Source organism: Sceloporus occidentalis, unplaced genomic scaffold (assembly GCF_023333645.1).
Source record: "Sceloporus occidentalis isolate IW3139 unplaced genomic scaffold, rSceOcc1.0.p SCAF_162, whole genome shotgun sequence".
NCBI classification, from domain to species: Eukaryota; Metazoa; Chordata; class Lepidosauria; order Squamata; family Phrynosomatidae; genus Sceloporus; species Sceloporus occidentalis.
In genome coordinates this window covers 282152-301787 of record NW_028317142.1, presented here as the reverse complement: position 1 = coordinate 301787, position 19636 = coordinate 282152, and the positions used below count along the sequence as shown (strand labels likewise).

The following is a 19636-nucleotide window of genomic DNA, read 5'->3' as shown; positions in this document are numbered from 1 at the left end:
GGCTAGTAAGCGGTATAGCTTTAAATTGGTGCTTCTGTATGTTCTCTAAATTGAAGAATGAAACAGGCTACAGGAGAAGCATATATTGTTGCAAATACTTGTCCAATGTGGGCTTACAATGAGCTACATCAGCTGTAGCTTTGTTAAGACTCATGACTCTGGAGCCATTAAAAAAAAATCTCAGTACAATATGAACCGGCTCATTTCTTGTTCACTCAACCATATAACAAACAGGGAGGCAAGTTAGCAGAATACACAGTGTGGGGGAGAAAATACTGTGATGGTAATATAAGCGCAGTTTCATGGATAAATAGTAATGCACATTACAAAGCCCTGAAAAATATATATTAAGGTTTTCACTTAAGAATGGGAAACACACATATCTAGATTGTAAGCTCAGTTTGCAGGGCTCTCCTTATCTTTTCTTCTTGTAAATCCAAATTATTTTGTACTGCTTACCTAAAGTACAGTTCTGCAAAATATGAGAAATGGATAAATAATAATAAGTTAAGAGCTATAATATGTATTCTCTTTTTGCAAATATACATATTTGTGCAGTATGTGTACTATGGAAAGAAAAAAAAATAATACTGCCATATTATAATCCTTTTGGTGCAAATTGTTAGGAAAATATATCTTTAGAAGTGTTTTGCCTGGTACAATTAGGAGGTAACTTATAACCCTGGAAATACAGTTAAGAAATGACAAATTGAGGTGCAGTGTCTTATAGCAATTGTGTAGCAATAGGAATGGAAAAAAATGTTTTTGTGTGAAATATGTATTTAATGAAACATTCTTTTTGTGCGCAGATCTTCCAAGTTGCATACATAATAATTAAAGCAGCAAATTCACCACGGCCAGGTAACTGGATATTAGAACGTTCTCAGGATGGTGTTGAGTTCATGCCTTGGCAGTATTATGCAATCAGTGACTACGAGTGCTTGAGTCGATACAATGTGACACCAAGACTTGGGCCACCAACGTACAGAAGGGATGATGAAGTGATTTGCACGTCATTTTATTCAAGACTTGTACCGCTGGAACATGGAGAGGTATAATTATTTCAAATTTTACTTTTCCACTGATTAAATAGTTGCAGACTGGTGTAGTATGTATTCATACCCATCACCATTATTCATGAAACCTTGCTTTTTTGGTTACATCCCAATGTACGTAAACAACAGCCTGTTTTTTTAGATGCCTTCTCCAGAATCCTGGAGCAGAAATCTGTGCTTCCATTGTCACACAGATAGACCATGTACAACCTTTTGCCCTCTGCTTGTATTAGTAAATGAGAATGCTGTTGTGTTTCCTCATCTAATCTACAGACCAATGACATGACCAGCAAGGAAAATTTGTTGGAAATTGTTGTCTTTGATGATCTCTCCAGCCTTGCGGTCATTGTCTCCAGGGAGGAAAGATAGTGTTTCCATAGACAGAATTTAAAGAAACATATAGCTGTTTCATATTTTGTTACAAAGTCTTCAAACGTATTCTGTATCAAGCAGCCATACATCACCTACTGTCTGATAGTGAAGAGAGTTTGCGCGGTGTTTGGAGGTTTAGTAAAATTTGAAGAAGGAAGAAGACAAAGGCTTTTCGATAAATGTTAGTTTATTACTCTAAAATCCCATAAAATAAACAATGTAAACTATAGTGGCAATTTATGAGCAGAAATAACTACATACATTTATCCAATAATAAAAAAAAGATACAAAAAGGTAGAAAGGTACAAATCCATCCAAGAAACCAATGGGAAAAAAACAATGGGCAAAAGCACAAACTACCAAATATGAAAAATACAACACAGAGCATTGTGATTGCGGCCCTATGCAGGGGATCCTCACCTGTTATGCTGACTGGGGCTAAGTGGCATCCTCGGGTGGCGATTTGGCTGAGTAGTTAGTTATAATATTGTGTTATGTGTTTAATTAACAAACCTAGATTCACGTTTCACTGATTAATGGAAGACCCAGTGCAGATGATCCATCCCCAACTTTGTTGGAGTTTACTTCTGCGAGATACATCCGTCTTCGTTTGCAACGCATTAGAACTCTGAATGCCGACCTCATGACGCTTAACCATCTTGATCTCCGGGATGTAGATCTAATAGTAACTAGAAGGGTAAGTATTTGTACATAAAAATAGTTGTGGTTTGTAAATCCCAAAAAGGACATGTGATTTAAGAATAGGCAAAAGGTTTGAAAAACGCATGAAAGAGAGAGAGAGAATCTCTGTGGCTGAAAGAATATTTTTGTTGTTGTTAAATTATGGTCCAGCTCTGTTACTACTTAATAAAAATTCTATTTTTTTTTATTTTTTTTACTTCTTTCAGAATATGAGAAAATCTTTACCCAGAGGTTTCTGTCTTATAAACATGTGATGGCAGTCTGTTAGAGCTTTAAATCCCCAGGACTTTTAAGTGTTAAATATTAAAACTTATGTTTGTCGTGGCAAATCTGTTGATTTCCCAGTTTGAGATTTAGATTTAGACTTGAGTGTTTCATTGATTGATTATAGCATATTTAATAATTATATCCCTCTTTTGCCGCTGTTTCTCTTTCAGTATTTCTACTCTTTAAAAGATATTTCAGTTGGAGGGATGTGTATTTGCTATGGACATGCTCGCAGCTGCCCCTACGATCCAGTTACTTTGGTAAGTTTTGTTGTTAATTTTAAAATATTTTGTGTCCATAAAAATGTATTTCACAGGATCAAGCTGTATTTCACAGACTTTTTACATCTTCTATCTAGTTCCAGCTTCTAGTTAAGTTTAATTTAGGCAGTTCTGTTTATTTAGAATAATATATATTACAGATCACTGTGTGACAACTTTCTCATATTTTCTGCTACTCAGAGACTTCAGTGTCAATGTGAACGCAACACTTGTGGAGAAAGCTGTAATGAGTGTTGCCCTGGATACCACCAGAATCCATGGCGACCGGGCACTATTTCGGTTGGCAGCCAGTGCGAGAGTAAGTTTGGCCTTTCATCGCTTTTCCAGGCACTGAGAAAGCCTGAGGAAGAGAAATGTTATCTTTTAACACAATAAGAGCGTTAATATTTAATTTGATAGTTGTGTTAATGTCAAATACATATTAAATGATTATAAGACGACCCCCCAAATCTGAATATTAATTTAGGAAAAAAAGAAAAAGCCTGAATATAAGACGACCCTATAGGAAAAAAGTTTTACCAGTAAATGTTAATTCATCTAAACTATTTTTTTTTAATAAAAGCTATGATTGAGAAAAATATTTTGGTTTTATTTCCTTCTATTTTCCAACCTACCCCCCAGTTATGCACATCTGCCCCAGAAATGCCTTATACCCCCTATATGCCACTGTGCCCCATGATATGCATTTTAACCCTATATGCCACTGTGCCCCATGATATGCCTTTTGACCCCCTATGTGCCACTCTGCCTCCAGAAATGCCTTATACCCCTATATGCCACTCTGGCATTTAGAGGGTTAAAAGGCATATTATGGGGAAGAGTGGCATATAGGGAGGTTTAAGGCATTCAGGAGGCAGAGTGGCGTATAGAGGGTTAAAAAGGCATTTCTGGAGGCAGAGTGGCATTAAGGGGGTTAAAAGGCATTTCACAGAGCACTCATGTAGCCGGGGCAGCGTGTAGATCCCACACACTTACGCTGCAGCCGGAAGGAGGCGTGGCTAGCAGCGGGGGTTGTCTGCGTCCATCACGCAGACCTTCCCCGACTGTCCGAGATCAGAGTTCCCTGCACCGGTGCTTTTGATGCAGCGAAAGTTGTCTACGCGAATCGCGTAGAGCTCTACACGCTGCCCCAGCTACACACCGGGGACTCAGATGTACTGGTAAGTGGGGGGGGGGCAGGAGGATCCCGGTCCCCTGCAGCTGCGGGGGATCTGGATCTTAGTCGTCTCATAATCAGACCTATTTGAGGTCTGATTATAAAACGACCCCGATTATAAGACGAGGGGTATTTTTCAGAGCATTTGCTCTGAAAAAGGCCTCGTCTTATAATCGAGCAAATACGGTACTTTATTTTAAGGTGATTTTGTGCCACATAATAGTATGAGTTATTTTGTAATTTGTCTGCTTAGTTACAGCTTACCTTTGAATTAATAAAGATGAAAATTTTGCCCTCCCCTTCTCTTCTCCAATTCTGGAGGGTTACGCCACACTTTCCAAGTAAAAGTCAAAATATATTTTTTTAAGGTCTATGCAAAAAAAGTCAGTATTTGTTTGAAGTTGTCAGAGGAGAATAAAGGTATGATCACAAACTAATACTGTTCTGTTTTTAGAATGCAATTGCCATAACAAAGCAGAAGATTGTTACTTTGACCAAGATGTGGCAGATCGGAACATGAGTTTGAACATTCACGATCAGTACATTGGAGGAGGAGTGTGCATCAACTGTACTCAATTCACAGCCGGGCTTAATTGTGAGACCTGTATTGATGGCTACTACCGGCCACACAAGGTATGAAGATGTAAAGTAATCCTCAACTAGTTAAAGAAAGCCATGCTGACCCATACTTAATATCTAGGACAGTATTTGTCAAGAAACCCAATGTAATCTTAAAATAAATAAGGTCCTCATATATGTTTATCTATTAAACTATACTATGTATCTATCTATGTATCTATCTACTTATCTATGTTATTGAAAATACAGGTTTAGAATATTCAGAATATCTACTAAATATAAGTTTTTGTCCTTAACAGGTGTCTCCCTACTCAGATGCCCCTTGTTATCCTTGTGAATGTGACACCTTTGGATCTATCAGTCCTGTTTGTATTGTGGATGATAATCATGCCAACATAAACCAAGGTGTGTGAATTTCCTATAAAACATTATTATTTCCCCTACTTTTTGAGTGCTGTCCCCTGCTCCCAAAGCCTTTGTTAATTGTTATGTTAAACTACCAGGCCTAATTAACGGCTCCATATATTACAGAGTTTCAGACTGGTAAACGTTTAAGGGAAAGACATACAAAAATACTGTTTAAGTGTGCTAAACCGGTAATTGGTAAACCCTACAAATCAGAAAGTCTGTATATGTACCATGATCAACCCATGCTCCCCCCAAACAAAAAGACCCCCGGTACCCAAGGGCATAGGTATTAAACAGGCGGGTCAAAGATGCCACCTATCTTGAGCTGCATGTAAAATTGGCAATAAATTATCTGTAATCTCATTTCCTTATTTGCTTGGGTTAAGTTTATATATTAAATGTATGTTAAAGGTGTCTTCCCGGGTCAGTGTCAATGCAAAGAAGGCTTCACAGGGACAAAATGTGACCAATGCGCGTTTGGATACAAGGAGTACCCAAACTGTGTGAAGTGTAATTGCAGTCTGGTAGGCAGCATACATGATGACCCTTGTGCTGAACAATGTATATGTAAGGTGAGTAATGCCATGTATGTGGCTGATAAGTTATGGATTATGTTTTGTTATTTAATTATAACATCACTAAAAGAAGAACAGCGCATAGACTGGTTAGTGTAAGGAGGTTGTGTATAAAGAAGTAACATAGAGCAAGGTAATAAATGTGCTGCAGTCACCGTAGCAACTGAGAATTTAATTTCCTAGTCATAGAAAAACACAGCAAATGGAGAGATATAACTTGCCCTAGTCCTGTTCTAGGAGGTAGATTTAATCAGAGATGTCTGTAGAATATTTGACTACTGGGATGTACATAGCACACATGAGTACATTACACATTGATAGTGCCTAGCTTGACCTCAGTCTACACATACAGTGTATTTTATGGTTGGAGGCCATGTAGGCCTATAGTGTCCTTAATCAGCATCGGTGTTAGGACCGCCACTGTCTGTTAGCATGCGTGTCACGGTCATTATTTGTACCTTTCAGGAACATGTCGAAGGAGAGAACTGTGACCGCTGTAAGCCTGGGTTCTACAACCTGCAGGCACAAAACCCAGAAGGATGCACAGAATGCTTTTGCTTTGGTGTTTCTGGTGTCTGCGATGGACTCTTTTGGCATACTACTCAGGTGATTACAGATTTCTGTTAATTTTGCACCAAATTATGATAAGCACTATGCAGAATAATACATAATAATGACAAATAATAACAAGGTCGCAGAGGACCTCGCACTCTATCGTTTACAACATAAAGTATGTTCTGAATGTTATTGTTACCATCAAAAAGTGACTTGATTCTACTGCTACTGCAATACAACATTCCCGTCAAGTCACTGTGTAGTAGGAATGGACAACCATACCCACGAGCTTCTCCTGTGCTGGTGTTGTTTGATGCATAATTCATTTGGTGTTTGGGGGCGTCGTAGTGCATAGTGAACCAAGGGAACGGCAGCTTCCAAAAACATGTCGTGGTTTGATGAGAACTTCCTTTCTTAAAACTGTACTACAAAACAGTAATAGCGTTTTCAAGACTGTTAAGCAAATGGACAATAGCAGATGTGTTGTTTTTTCCAGCAACCTATCAGTGCATGTTGTTGTGTCACACAACCATTTCTAAGATCATTCAACAATACTAAGAATTTTTAATGGTGCACTTAACTACAACTGTTTTAGATTCAGTAGAGTAGTTGGAACAGCACCTTTAAACAATGGCAGATTATCCATTAGCCACACTTAGCATGTGACTAGGGGCCCCAAGATGTGGGCAAGTAAGAGTTGCACTCTACACATAACGCGACCCTGCATTGGAATCTTGGTAGAGAGTGCGTGTCCATGTGCGTGCCTAGGGGCCCCTCAAAGTCATTTCCGTTAACCCATGTGTTAAAGAAGTAATATTTGTTTTGGATGGCAAGAGCTAAACTGGTGAGTGATATTATACAACTGGTGAGATAAATAAAACGTTATTTAAAGAGAATCAAACCTTATATTAGCTAGCGCTAGTATCGTGATGTGTCTTTAAATAATATCTAACTTAGCTTTGCAATTAAATCCTGTTTGTGTCTACAGAATCCACGTGTCATGCTTATCCAGGATTCATATTTATATAACCGTATGTATCTTTTTTCATGTTAAAGGTTTCCAATATTAATGGCTGGTACATAAGTGATTTACAAGGAACACGTATTCAACCCAATCAAGACCAGTTTGATGGCCCCCATCAAATAAGTATTAATCATACTGTAGCAAGAAATTCTTTCATATCTGCTTATTATTGGGAAGCTCCTTCAGCATATCTTGGAAATAAAGTAAGTTATTTTCACTTGTATTTCTGTGTCTGTGTATAAGGAAATTCTAGTAAAATACCATAACTATGTATTTTTATGCCATCTGCCGATATTGGGTCAATAAAGCCATTTGGAATCATTCATACATCAAGAAGGAGCATAGTTTAATACATAACCATAACGCTTTCAAACAATCTCAGTTGCAAGTTAGGATGGTGAGGTTTTTATGGTTTTATAAAAGACCATTAATCTCGGTACTGTAAGGTTGTAGCTAACGCAGGACATGTGTTTTACGTGCATATACATGGAAATAGAGCAGTGTAAGTTCTCATTAAAATACTACACAGGTGGTTTTTTATGTATTCATGTCGGACTGGTTAAAGGAATTAGGACTCTCTCCATTTTAAATATTTTTAATAAAAATGTTAGGGTGTTTGTGGAATCTTCACCCCATTACCCAGGCAGGTATACAGAGTTCTGTTTTAGATTAAAAACCATTGGATCTACATTTTTGAACTTACTCTCATCTTAGCCATTAGCCATACTTAAGTAACTGGCAGCCACCAACTGGACAGCAGAGCAACACAAAAAGGTTTCAATGGCGACATGCTTTATGTTTTTAAAATAGAATTAGAAAATTTGCTCATCACAGAAATCTTTGAATGCTGATGCATGGTTTTAATGTCACTTAGCCATTGACGGTGAGGCAGTCTGTCACCAGTGTAATAATAGAAAATTAATTTTTACCACTTAGTAGCCCCCCCCCTTCATGTGCAATATTAAGGGATTGATTTAATAGAAGAGGGTGGTAGACAGGAGTAATGTGAGAACATTCTGCTTTATAGAAAGGGAATCTATCATTGCACAATTATTTTGGTTGAACAATGTTTTACAGACATCCTAATGGCTCCATACTCAAATTTACAGTCACATTTGGAACAACATGTATAGTTTTTGGTTTCAATGGATATTATCTGCATTTACTGTGTCTGTTTTTATTAAAACCAATATATCTTTTTTAAAATCCCAGCTAACATCCGTTGGCGGATACTTAAGGTACACAGCGTCTTATGATATTCCTGCGGACAGTGCAGACAGTGAAGTGATATCTGGCGTGGATGTCATTTTACAGGTAATACAATGTTTCATATATTCCACTAATGTCCAACATTTTTCCTCACGAATGATCTGGCCGCTTATACTCTTACTTATTAAAACACATAGATTTGCTGCATGATAGAGATGTCAGTGTATCCTCTGTCCACAACTAAATAGCAACAACGCCATCTATATATGAAGAGACAGCAGTTGAAATTCTGCATCCAAAAGTTAAAAAGCAGCGCTTTCCGAATCATTCTTCTCTCCACAATGTAGCCACTTTTTAAAGCACGTAACACATTTATTAAAATGGGTTACCTTTATGTTTTAGTAGTTCATCTACAATAACTTTCATGTTCTTGCAGGGTAATGGGCAGACTTTGGGATTAAAGGCCGACGGTGTCCTGCTGCAGCCTTATGAGGAGCATACAGCTGAGATAAAGCTCGTTCCTGAGAACTTCATAGACTTCTATTCAAGGAGACCAGTGGACAGGGATAGGCTCATGACTGTCCTCGCAAATGTAAACCACCTTCAAATTAGGGCTAGCTACAACCTTGCCAAGAATACAATCTCCAGGTAAAAAATAGTCTTTAAATACTTTTATGTAGATCACAAACATCCTGTGTTCCTCAAAATGCCCATGAACCTTCAACGACTTCCTTCTTATTACCTCTTTCCAGCTTAATTCATATGATAGTAGAATGCCCCCATATGCATTTGCTACATTGTGGCGGGGGGGGGGGGGGGGGGGTTGTCTGTTCATTGATTTTAATGGGAGTGCTTTCCTGCCACTGGCTGCTTTAGCCAGCCAATCAGTGGCATGACCATTGCACCATAGAGGAGGAGGAAGGCAGCTGCAGGGTTGCATCTTCTGCCTCATGTAAGTGCTTTATTTATTTTTGTTTTTGAAGAATACATATTAAAGTGCTTAAGTTTTCCATAACTGAACAACTACATATTTTAATCTCTCCATGGTGTTATTTTGTTGTAGTAAATGTGTCAATCTTATTACTGACGGATTTATTTAGCCTCTCTTATTATTTCACAGATTAAGCTCAGTCACCTTGGATATTGCACAACCAAATGTTATAGACCTCTTGCCAGCTGTTCAAGTGGAAAACTGTGAATGCCCTCCGGGTTACTCTGGTACATCTTGCGAGGTAACATAGCAGCTCTTACAAACATGATTTCTAGGCAATACTAATGTCGAGATGCATTGCTTCTTTATTTTGTTCTGTTTTTTTTTTATTTTTTTTGCATGTCTCCATCCCTAAGCAGCCTTATACATAAAAAAAAATAAAAAGGCTTTGTAGGAGGGAGAATGCATGGCTGTAAATGCGAGAGAGTAAGTGGAGATTGGTTAAAATAGGCAGAGGTGGGTGAAACAAGTCCTTGCTTTCCACACCACTCCTAAAACACATCGACACAGGCGAGTGCATGGTCAGTTCCATCGACCCAGTGGGAGTTGCAGCCAAGCCTCCATTTTATTTCTTTCCATTTTTGCCATTTAGTAATAAAGTATTTTCAAGAGGTTAAATACATTTACAGCATGCAGGTAGTAAAGGTGTATATATTATAACCAGAAATGACTATTTTCTAGTCTTGTCTCCCTGGTCATTATCGTGTGGGTGGAACCCTGTTTGGTGGCATCTGTGAACCCTGTGAATGCAACGGCCACGCGACTGAGTGTGACATCCATGGTGCATGTTATGTAAGTAATTTAACCGTCTACATCTACATGTACGAAAGAGAGAGAGAGAGAGAGAATTTTTTTCTTTACTGACGTAGTTATTTATGGCCCTTAGGACTGTCAGCACAATACCACAGGACATCATTGTGATCAGTGCATGCCAGGCTATTATGGAAACCCTTACCATGGAACACCTAATGACTGCCAACCATGCGCCTGTCCTCTGCTGATCTCCACTAACAAGTGAGCCTTCATTTAAATGATTCATGCCAATGTACTCTCTTTACCAAGCCAAGTCTGAACTGTTTATTTACATTTTTGGATGTAATATTTTGTTGTATAGTTTTTTTTATTTGATTATCTTGTGACTTGAGATACCAATGTAAAGCAAACAAAATGAGTTCTGTTTTACGTTGTATGTTATATTTCTTCTTATTCAGTTTCAGTCCAACATGTCACTTATCCATTGACGGTGAGGCAGTCTGTGACCAGTGTGCCCCTGGATACACCGGAACACGGTGTGAAAAGTAAGTCGTTATTTATCGTCTTTAATACACAATGAATAATATATAAGTATTGTGTAAAGGGGCACTTAGGACTTTATACAAATGTCAAGTTCAAACGGTTATGTACAGACAAACACATAGTAAATACATCGCATGGATTGCACAGCTGTACTCTGATTGGATTATTTGGAAATTGAGAATTTCCTGAGCAATACAATCCAGAATGGCTGTGTTTCATAACTTAAACATGCATATTTGAACTACATTTTATATAAGCGGAACCATTCTTTCAACTTCTTTATGGACTTACAGCATTGCAGAATTTACTTTAAATTGTGGAATATGATGGTTTTAGTGAATTTAAATGTATGATAATAGCAGTGACTTGGTTGATTTCTTTTTTACTCTGTTATTAACTGTGTTTGAAAGAGTACGTTTTGTTAATACTAAATACTTCCTATGTTCTAGATGTGCAAATGGTTACTATGGCAGTCCCTCTGTTCCCGGAGGATCGTGCGTCCCTTGTGATTGCAATGGGAACATAGACCCTTTTGAGGTTGGCCATTGTAATGCAGTGACAGGAGAATGCCTCAAATGCACAGACAACACAGCGGGACGGCACTGTGAACGATGTGCCGATGGCTTCTATGGGGATGCAATCTTAGCGAAAAACTGCACTGGTAAAAAACATTTACATGCTACTTGGATCTTATTCTTTTAAATAATACAGCGCTCTAACCTTCGTTGCCATAACATTACCATTCTTTCCTAATTGAGGAATAGATGTATTTTTTAGTGGATTAAATGCAGAGGCGTATATAGGGTATGGCAGCCATGGCACGTGCCATGGGCGCCATCTCAAGGGGGGCGCCGGTGAGCGGCTTTTAAATGCCGCTCACCGGCATTTTTTATTTATTTTTTGATGCGGAGGAGAGAGAGGGGCGCCTAGCAACCGCTCGGCGCCCCTCATTCTCCTACACGAGCCCTCTACCCCCATCCCGGTGCCGGCATTTCATGCAGAGCGCCGCAATATGCCGGCATATTGCGGCGCTCTGCATGAAATGCCGGCACCAGCGAGCGGCTTTTAAACACTGATGCGGAGGAGATAGAGGGGCGCCGAGCGGTTGCTAGGCGCCCCTCTATCTCCTCCGCATCAGTGTTTAAAAGCCGCTCGCTGGTGCCCGCTGCTTCACTGCTGGGCGCCGAAATATGACATCATATTACGGCGCTCAGCAGTGAAGCAGCGGGCACCAGCGAGCGGTGCAGGAAGACAGCAACATCGTGCTCCCGTCGCTGGACTTCAAGGTGAGAGAGAGGAGAGAGGATAGAGGAGAGAGGGGAGAGGGGCGAGGGGAGAGGGGAGAGGTTACAAAGTGATAAGGAAGGGAGGGGGTTAAAAAGTGATGAGGGAGGGAGGGAGGCAGGGAGGGGGTTAAAAAGTGATAAGGGAGGGAGGGAGTTAAAAAGTGATAAGGAAGGGAGGGGGTTAAAAAGTGATAAGGAAGTGAGGGAGGGAGGCAGGGAGGGGGTTAAAAAGTGATAAGGGAGGGGGTTAAAAAGTGAAAAGGGAGGGAGGGAGGGAGTTAAAAAGTGATAAGGAAGGGAGGGGGTTAAAAAGTGATAAGGGAGGGAGGGAGGGAGTTAAAAAGTGATAAGGAAGGGAGGGGGTTAAAAAGTGATAAGGAAGGGAGGGGGTTAAAAAGTGATAAGGGAGGGAGGGGGGCAGGGAGGGGGTTAAAAAGTGATAAGGGAGGGAGGGAGTTAAAAAGTGATAAGGAAGGGAGGGAGTTAAAAAGTGATAAGGAAGGGAGGGAGGGAGTTAAAAAGTGATAAGGAAGGAAGGGAGGGGGTGGGTTAAAAAGTGATAGGGAAGGAAGGGAGGGGGTGGGTTAAAAAGTGATGAGGGAGGGAGGGGGTTAAAAAGTGATAAGGGAGGGGGGTAGATATAAGTAAAGAGTGTGCATTAATGTGTGGATGCATTGAGTGAATGAGAGAGAGCATGAGTTAATGTGTGGATGAGTTGTCTGAATGAGGGCGAGCATGAGTTAATGTGTGGATGCATTGAGTGAATGAGGGAGAGCATGAGTTAATGTGTGGATGAGTTCTCTGAATTAAAGTGTGAATTAGTGAGTGACTGTAAAAGTGTTTGTGTATCATAGATGTATAATTGTGGAAGGGCAAAGATGGCACTAGCAGGAGGTTTGAGCCTTGGGGACCGAGATGGCACAGGCAGGGTGTATATGGGACAAAGATGGCACTGGCCGGACTTTTTGGGGACAAAGTTGACTTGTGGTGGGCTATTTGGGGACAAAGATGGCAAATCTTATGTGTGTAATCTGGGTGCTGGCCAGGTTCTATGTCGGCAGTGTGGACGCCAGGGCTGGCTTTGCGGTGTGCAACCTGTGATCTATGCCTGTAATTTTTACCTGCAAAGCTGGGTTTTTGTGTTATTCTGTAGATCCATATCTGCTATGCTATGTTTCCATACATTATTTATGTGTACCTGCAAATACAGGGTTAATATGTCTTATTCAGTTGATCTATACCTGCGATGCTACGTTTCATATATTATTATTGTATACCTGCAAATACAGGACTTGTATGTCTGATTCTGTTTATTTGATATATATATATATATATATTTGATATATACCTTCAGTGCTGAGATCACAAGTGAATTTCAATTGATCTGGGTTTGCGTGTTGATCTATACCCGCTATCGGCAGCAGGGACTAATATATATATATATATATATATATATATATATATATATATCTATATATATATAGGCAGCAGGGGCTAGTAAATGGGTTTTTATTTGGACAGGGGCGCAATTTCAGTGCTTGCCATAGGCGCTATTTTCAGTAGATACGCCTCTGATTAAATGTCTTCTCTGATAGATCAGTGATACGCCGGTAAAACTTTCTAAACAACCTGACGCTGAGAGGCTTGTGTGTAATAACCATCTGTTTTTTTTTTTTTATTTTGCACCAGAATCGGTCATTCTCAATAACCTCCCTAATAGCTGTTAGGCAAAATGTATGTGCTCACCAGCTGTGTTGCCCGGATTGTTAAAAACGGCTATTGTACTTCGTGTATTTCATGTAAATGTAATACCATGAGATATTACTTCGGGCCTTTTATTTCTTTTTTTAAATAGTAAAAAATGATCCCACGCATACAGTACTGATTGTTTTAGTATGTCCCGTCCTGAGCAAACCAGTATCTAATTTATTTTATGGGTACATCAAAAATATAAAAGTAATGCTTTAGCAAATATGATTTTGGAGTGTGAAAATCTCTTGTTCCTGAATGGGTTAAAAACGTCACACAAACCCCAAATAAATATTTATAAATCTATTAAATGTTTTTTTTTTTTTTTAAATATAAATACTGCACCAACATATAACAATGTTCGAGGGGGATACCTGTGGCATTTGCGCTTCACTTTTTTCTCTCCAAATCAATTTATTCTGTCAAAATAGGTTTTCAGCTGCTGTATCAGCTTCTAGCTTTTCGTTTGTGCCTTTGTTATTGCGTTAGCCAGATAGCCCCGCCCACTCGATTGTGAATGGCTGATTCCATGCATATATTAACTCCCGTTTGACTTGACTGTGCAGCCGAGCAAATACTTTAGAAGTATAGCTAAGATAAACATAAAAATGCAAAGTAATCATACTAATAAATTAAGTACCCATAGGAGATTTTAATATGACAAAACAAAAAAAGTTTAAGCACTCGCCATAACTTAAGTACGGCAGCATTTCACGTGTCATAAATACCGCTGCGGTTTACTGTACATATTGTGTTGGTGGGTATGAGCCCCTGATTCAGGACGGAGTCACCTTCTTTGTAGTAAGGAGGCAGTATTCTCCCGTGGGCCCACCAACACAGATCCGGTTAAGAAAACGGGCAGTCTCCGTTGGTGTCACAAATGTGGCGTTTACTTGACTAGATTTTTCTTTTTTGTGCCTTTTATTTCTTAGACATGGGCCTCTAAGCTGGCACATTTCCCGTTGATTAATCCCTATAGCTGTATGCACGTTATGTCTTCGGATAGTTGAATGAAGGCATCTAGTTTATTGTGGAATTTCCCTTCTTTTTTCCCTTAAACATCTGCTGTTTTTTTTTTTCTGGCAGACTAAGCTTTTGAATGCAAACAAATGCATTATTCACTATGTATCATATTTATTTTTTTAAATGTGTATATTTGCTAATTTAAAAAAGTTGACCATTATTTACGTCTATTTTTTTCCTTTTCTTTTTTTAAGCTTGCCAATGCCATCCTGAAAGCTCTGTTTCAGGCATTTGTCACCACGAGACTGGCATATGTGAATGTAAACCAAATGTGTTTGGAAAAAGATGTGATCAGTGCGTGGTAAGAAACAATAAAACCGGTTATTCTTAAAGTGCATGTATAATGTAAAAAGAATAAGATCAGGGCAATTAAATATAGTTGATTTTATAACAGATACAAAGATAGATAACATAACAGTATTCTCCTGTGGACTCACCAACACGGATCCGGTTAAGCAAACGGCACTTCTATAGGGCCATTAACACGCACTCTAGGAATTAAATACATTTTCATGGAAAGTGAGTGACTTTATGGTTTATTCCCACAGCATGGATTCTACGGTTTGACGTCTGGCATTGGATGTCTCCCCTGTGATTGTAACGAGTCAGGCTCCGTTTCAGATGCGTGTAATGATGCCGGGCAGTGCACCTGCGTACCTGGAGTAGCTGGACTCAAGTGTGATGTTTGTGCCCATGGATTTTATGCAAACCAGGATGGCGGCTGCACTCGTAGGTTTTGCACAGTGTTGATTAGTTATGTTTTGGAGCTGATGCATAGCTATATTCAATTCTATGATTGCATGCCCCCCAGCTGTCCCGATTCAGGCGGGACAGTCCCGATTTGGGGTCTCTGTCCCGGGAAGCCAGCGGCCGGAGGGGGCTTTCAATCCTGTTCGCAGCCGCTCAGCGGCTGTTTTCAATGTTGGCCGGCAGATCAACATTGAAAACAGCCGCTGAGCGGCTGCAAACGGGATTGAAAGCCTTTTCCGGCCGCCGGCGTCTAATGAAAATAAAGGGGCTGACGTGCACCCACCCCACCTTTTAAAACGTGGGACGAAGTGCTGAGGCACGGCCATTGGGTAGCTCGGTGCGTGCACGCCAGCCCATTTAATGTAATGAACGCTGCCCCCACCAGACACCGGGAAGCAGTGGTAAGTCGGGGGGGCTTAGTGTTATTAGGGGAGCATAAGGCTTTTCTGGAGCCAGAGTGCCCCATAAAAATGTCTGTTAACCCCCTTTATGCCACTCTGCCTGCAGAAATACCTTTAACCCCCTATATGCCACTCTGCCTCCAGAAATGCCTTTTAACCCCCTATATGCCACTCTGCCTCCAGAGTGGCTTATAGGGGTATAAGGCATTTCTGGAGGCAGTGTGGCATATAGGGGGTATAAGGCATTTCTGGAGGCAGAGTGCCATATAGGGGGTATAAGGCATTTCTGGAGGCAGAGTGCCATATAGGGGGGTATAAGGCATATAGGGGGTTAAAAGGCATATCATGGGGCAGAGCGGCATATAGGAGGGTATAAGGCATATCAGGAAGGCAGAGTGTCATATAGGGGGTATAATGCATTTCTGGGGGCAGCTGTGCATAACTGGGGGGGTTGGCAAATAAAAGGAAATTTCTTAATAAATATGAAACAATTGTTTACGTTATTAACAAAGAAATAAAAGTTTCTTACAAGAATATCGTGAAGAATAATGTCATCAATTTTTGCAGTATCAAATGTTTTGATTCCAAAAATCAATGGAGGGAGGATAACATTAGCCTTTTTTAATTTAAAAAAAAAATTCTGCTGCTGTGCACTACTCTTCCAATGATGCTCAGCCAGCATTATGGTGGACACCTGGCTGGATGGCTGAGAATCATAGGAATTGTAGTTCACAGCTAGCATCTGCAGCTTTACTGTTGCTGCACTTCCCATGACGCTCAGCCAGCATCATGGAAGTAGTATGTCTGGCTGAGCCTTATGGGAATTCAATTCAATGTGTTGGTTATTTTTAATATGCATGACTGTGCTGACAAAAATAAAGTGTGTTTTAAGTGGTGATGCAATTGCTTGTATCGGAGAGTTTTTTTTTTAAAAAAAAGTGTCCCCCTTTCACATTTTGCAATTTTCCAACATTGTTGTGTTACGTTTTCCTTCCCAGCTTGTGACTGTGCACACACCCAGAATAACTGTGATCCTGAGTCTGGAGAGTGCATCTGCCCTCCTCATACGCATGGACCCAAGTGTGAATTCTGTGACACCAACTACTGGGGTCATGATCCAGAACTTGGATGTCTGGTAAGAGACCTCTAGAATTATCAAAGCCTGTGCCGGATAACCATGTGACCAACAACCTAGTTGGTCTGGCGGGGATATCTGCCAACAGGATCATATTAATGCTGCAAATGTCAAGATGTCATGTATTTGTGTGATTTCAGGAATGTAACTGTAGCAAAGATGGGTCCAACAGCCTCCAGTGTGACCTTTCAACTGGCCAGTGCCATTGCAGAAAGGAATTTGGTGGACAGACCTGCAGCGCCTGCCTGTTTGGATATAGGAAATATCCCGAGTGCGTTTCTTGTGACTGTGATCCCGAAGGCACGCAGTCTGCATGGTGTGATGATGAACGGAAGGTGTGCAGCAGCGTGGAAGAGACCGGCCAATGTGCTTGTAAGGTAAATAAACCCTGTTCTCTGTATTACTCCAACACGTGTTTTATAACGTAACTTGATAAAAAAAATATAACATGGTATAATACATTGTATAGCTTCAAACATCCTTGGGAAAACAATGTTCTGTGTAAAACCAATGCATTTTTTCTGCGTGCAGTTTGTCGCATACTGTACATTATTTTGCAGTTTTTAGTAACAAACCCAGACTCCTTCTCCCCTGTCTGTACCGAGAGCACATGTCCTGCAGCCTGCACTGCTCCCATTGAAGCCAATTCAGCCTAGAATCCATTGAATTTTTGTATTAAACATTAGAGAAAATGTTAGCCCTTAAAGTAGGCTTTTGAATGTTTTTTTGGCCTCCACAAGATTTAGCCACTGTTTTTTGGAATAGATTGTGATTCAACCAAATTCAATCAATCACATTGGGAATGTGTATTTTAAGGTACAATGGGCCATTTTTGTCAAATAACTCTCTGGTTGCATTAGCAAACTTTTATTTTGACATAGATACCGTAGAATCCACAGTGCAAAGGTGCACAGATGATTTATGATTAATTATCTATTATGCTATTCATGAATGCAACTCCACTGACAGTATGATAAGGAATCGAGGTGATTGTCTAGTATTTTGGGCTTAAGTAACAGAGCTAGAACACATTATACAAATGGCTAATCTGCAAAATGTGTAAAATGATGTGTACTTTTGTCCTTTTAAAAACATGATTTTATTCACCTGCTTTGTTACAGGACAATGTGGTTGGAAGTTATTGCAACGAGTGTAAGGCTGGCACTTTTGCTCTTCATGCTGAGAATCCACTGGGCTGTTCCCTCTGTTTCTGTTCTGGAGTATCCCAGCTTTGTGCCGAAATGGAAGGCTATGTCCGCATACCTGTAAGTCACTGATATTTGTATTTATTGTCCTGTATCCCATTACCAAGTATACATTATATTCTAATTTAAAGTTTTAAAATTAGCATTGCTGTCAAAGGTAAAGGAGTTCTCTGCATATGATCCAATACAAATGTAATCTTTTACAGGCAAAATACAAAACAAAAAAGATCAGTTCTTGTTTTTTTTGATGCAGTGCTATATGTAATGTTTTTAAATATTTGTATTTAGATTTCCTTGGTCCCGGATAATTCTCTGCTCAGCGTGGTTTCTCCAAGTAACCTCCAGGGAACTACAGACGGGGTATTCTCAGAGGCGGTTGACATTTTATTGGACGCAACAGTGGTGCAGCAACGTCTGAATTCGGAAAAATTCTACTGGCGATTACCACAACAGTTTTTTGATAATAAGGTAAGAACAGTAGTTAATATTTAACTTGATACGTGTAAAATGGTCATATTAATGTGATATCTGTGGCCTTGCCTTGATGGCGGGTGGGGCTAGTCACATATAGAGGCGGGGTTGGTCTTGTATAGGGGCCTGCTAGAAGGGAAGTCAAAGCAAAGTGGGTAGGAGAAAACAGGAAGTGGGTGGAGATTGGATATAGCCAAGTCCCGCCCCCTGCCAAGCAAAAATAAAGACTGGAAGACCCGAGGAAGCGGGGCTTTACCCGGAGAATCCTGGTCAACCCAGAGAATTCCAAGATATGAATATAACATAAAAATTTATTGTTGAGCCGTAAAGGTCTAATGTTTGCGGTTGCATTAACAGTCATTCTTTTTATTTTGTCTGGCAATGTAAACCATGTTTTACACTTTTATCTTCTATTTATCTGGCCACAGATTTTGGCCTACGGTGGAATGCTGTCATATGTCATTACTTATTATGCTCTGGGAGATTCTGGTTCCTCTGATTTTGAGCCCCAGATTTTAATGAAAGGTGGGAGCGCCAGCAAACTGATTATATCTATGTACACCCCTGCTCCTGGAAACGCAGTGAGAACGGAGATTCAAGCCAGCATGACAGAGGTAAGTACTGTATATAAGTAATAGCCTGGCTTCTCAGCAGCTGCTCAGGTTCTCCACAGTTAAAACCAACTGGGCAAAGTAGAACTGAGCCACCTCAAACCAACATATGTATTGCTTAGTAACCAACTCATAATGCTGCTAAGGATTAAGGATCTTAGTTGGATGTTCAGTGCCCAGGTACAGACTTTTGGAACATTGTCTCTGATACTTTAGACATTATTATTCTAAAGAGTAGGACTTGCAAAATGTGAGCAATCCAATGGTCTATGCTGTGATCACAAAACTTATCTGGAACTGTGTTGTTATTTAATCCAATGTAATGGTTACCATTTAACGTTACTGAATGTTTCCTTTATTTGTTTGTCATTTGCAGAATAACTGGAGGTATTTTGATTCTGAGCAGACTGTAACAAGATCAGATTTCATGTATGTTTTAAACAACATTGATTACATTCTAATCAAAGCATCGTATGGATATGGATTACAACAAAGCAGGTAAAGATTTAGTAAATTATGTACATAAATCACAGTC

The 19636-nt window shown here is 39.9% G+C and overlaps 1 protein-coding gene across 1 annotated transcript in view; it reads left to right on the top strand.

Annotated features, from left to right (window-relative positions):
• LOC149279540 (laminin subunit alpha-1-like) overlaps positions 1-19636 on the top strand; it is a 54459-nt gene that overhangs the window by 6635 nt on the left and 28188 nt on the right. The window contains exons 4-27 of the mRNA XM_089501051.1: positions 810-1052; positions 1945-2124; positions 2567-2656; positions 2858-2975; positions 4288-4466; positions 4712-4817; positions 5232-5392; positions 5861-6001; positions 7007-7177; positions 8187-8288; positions 8620-8831; positions 9304-9415; positions 9856-9966; positions 10061-10188; positions 10386-10472; positions 10920-11131; positions 14723-14829; positions 15077-15257; positions 16678-16814; positions 16955-17191; positions 17936-18079; positions 18308-18487; positions 18919-19104; positions 19478-19599. Coding sequence (XP_089357177.1) covers positions 810-1052; positions 1945-2124; positions 2567-2656; positions 2858-2975; positions 4288-4466; positions 4712-4817; positions 5232-5392; positions 5861-6001; positions 7007-7177; positions 8187-8288; positions 8620-8831; positions 9304-9415; positions 9856-9966; positions 10061-10188; positions 10386-10472; positions 10920-11131; positions 14723-14829; positions 15077-15257; positions 16678-16814; positions 16955-17191; positions 17936-18079; positions 18308-18487; positions 18919-19104; positions 19478-19599 — 3647 coding nt within the window. The remainder of the gene's footprint in view (positions 1-809; positions 1053-1944; positions 2125-2566; positions 2657-2857; positions 2976-4287; positions 4467-4711; positions 4818-5231; positions 5393-5860; positions 6002-7006; positions 7178-8186; positions 8289-8619; positions 8832-9303; positions 9416-9855; positions 9967-10060; positions 10189-10385; positions 10473-10919; positions 11132-14722; positions 14830-15076; positions 15258-16677; positions 16815-16954; positions 17192-17935; positions 18080-18307; positions 18488-18918; positions 19105-19477; positions 19600-19636) is intronic.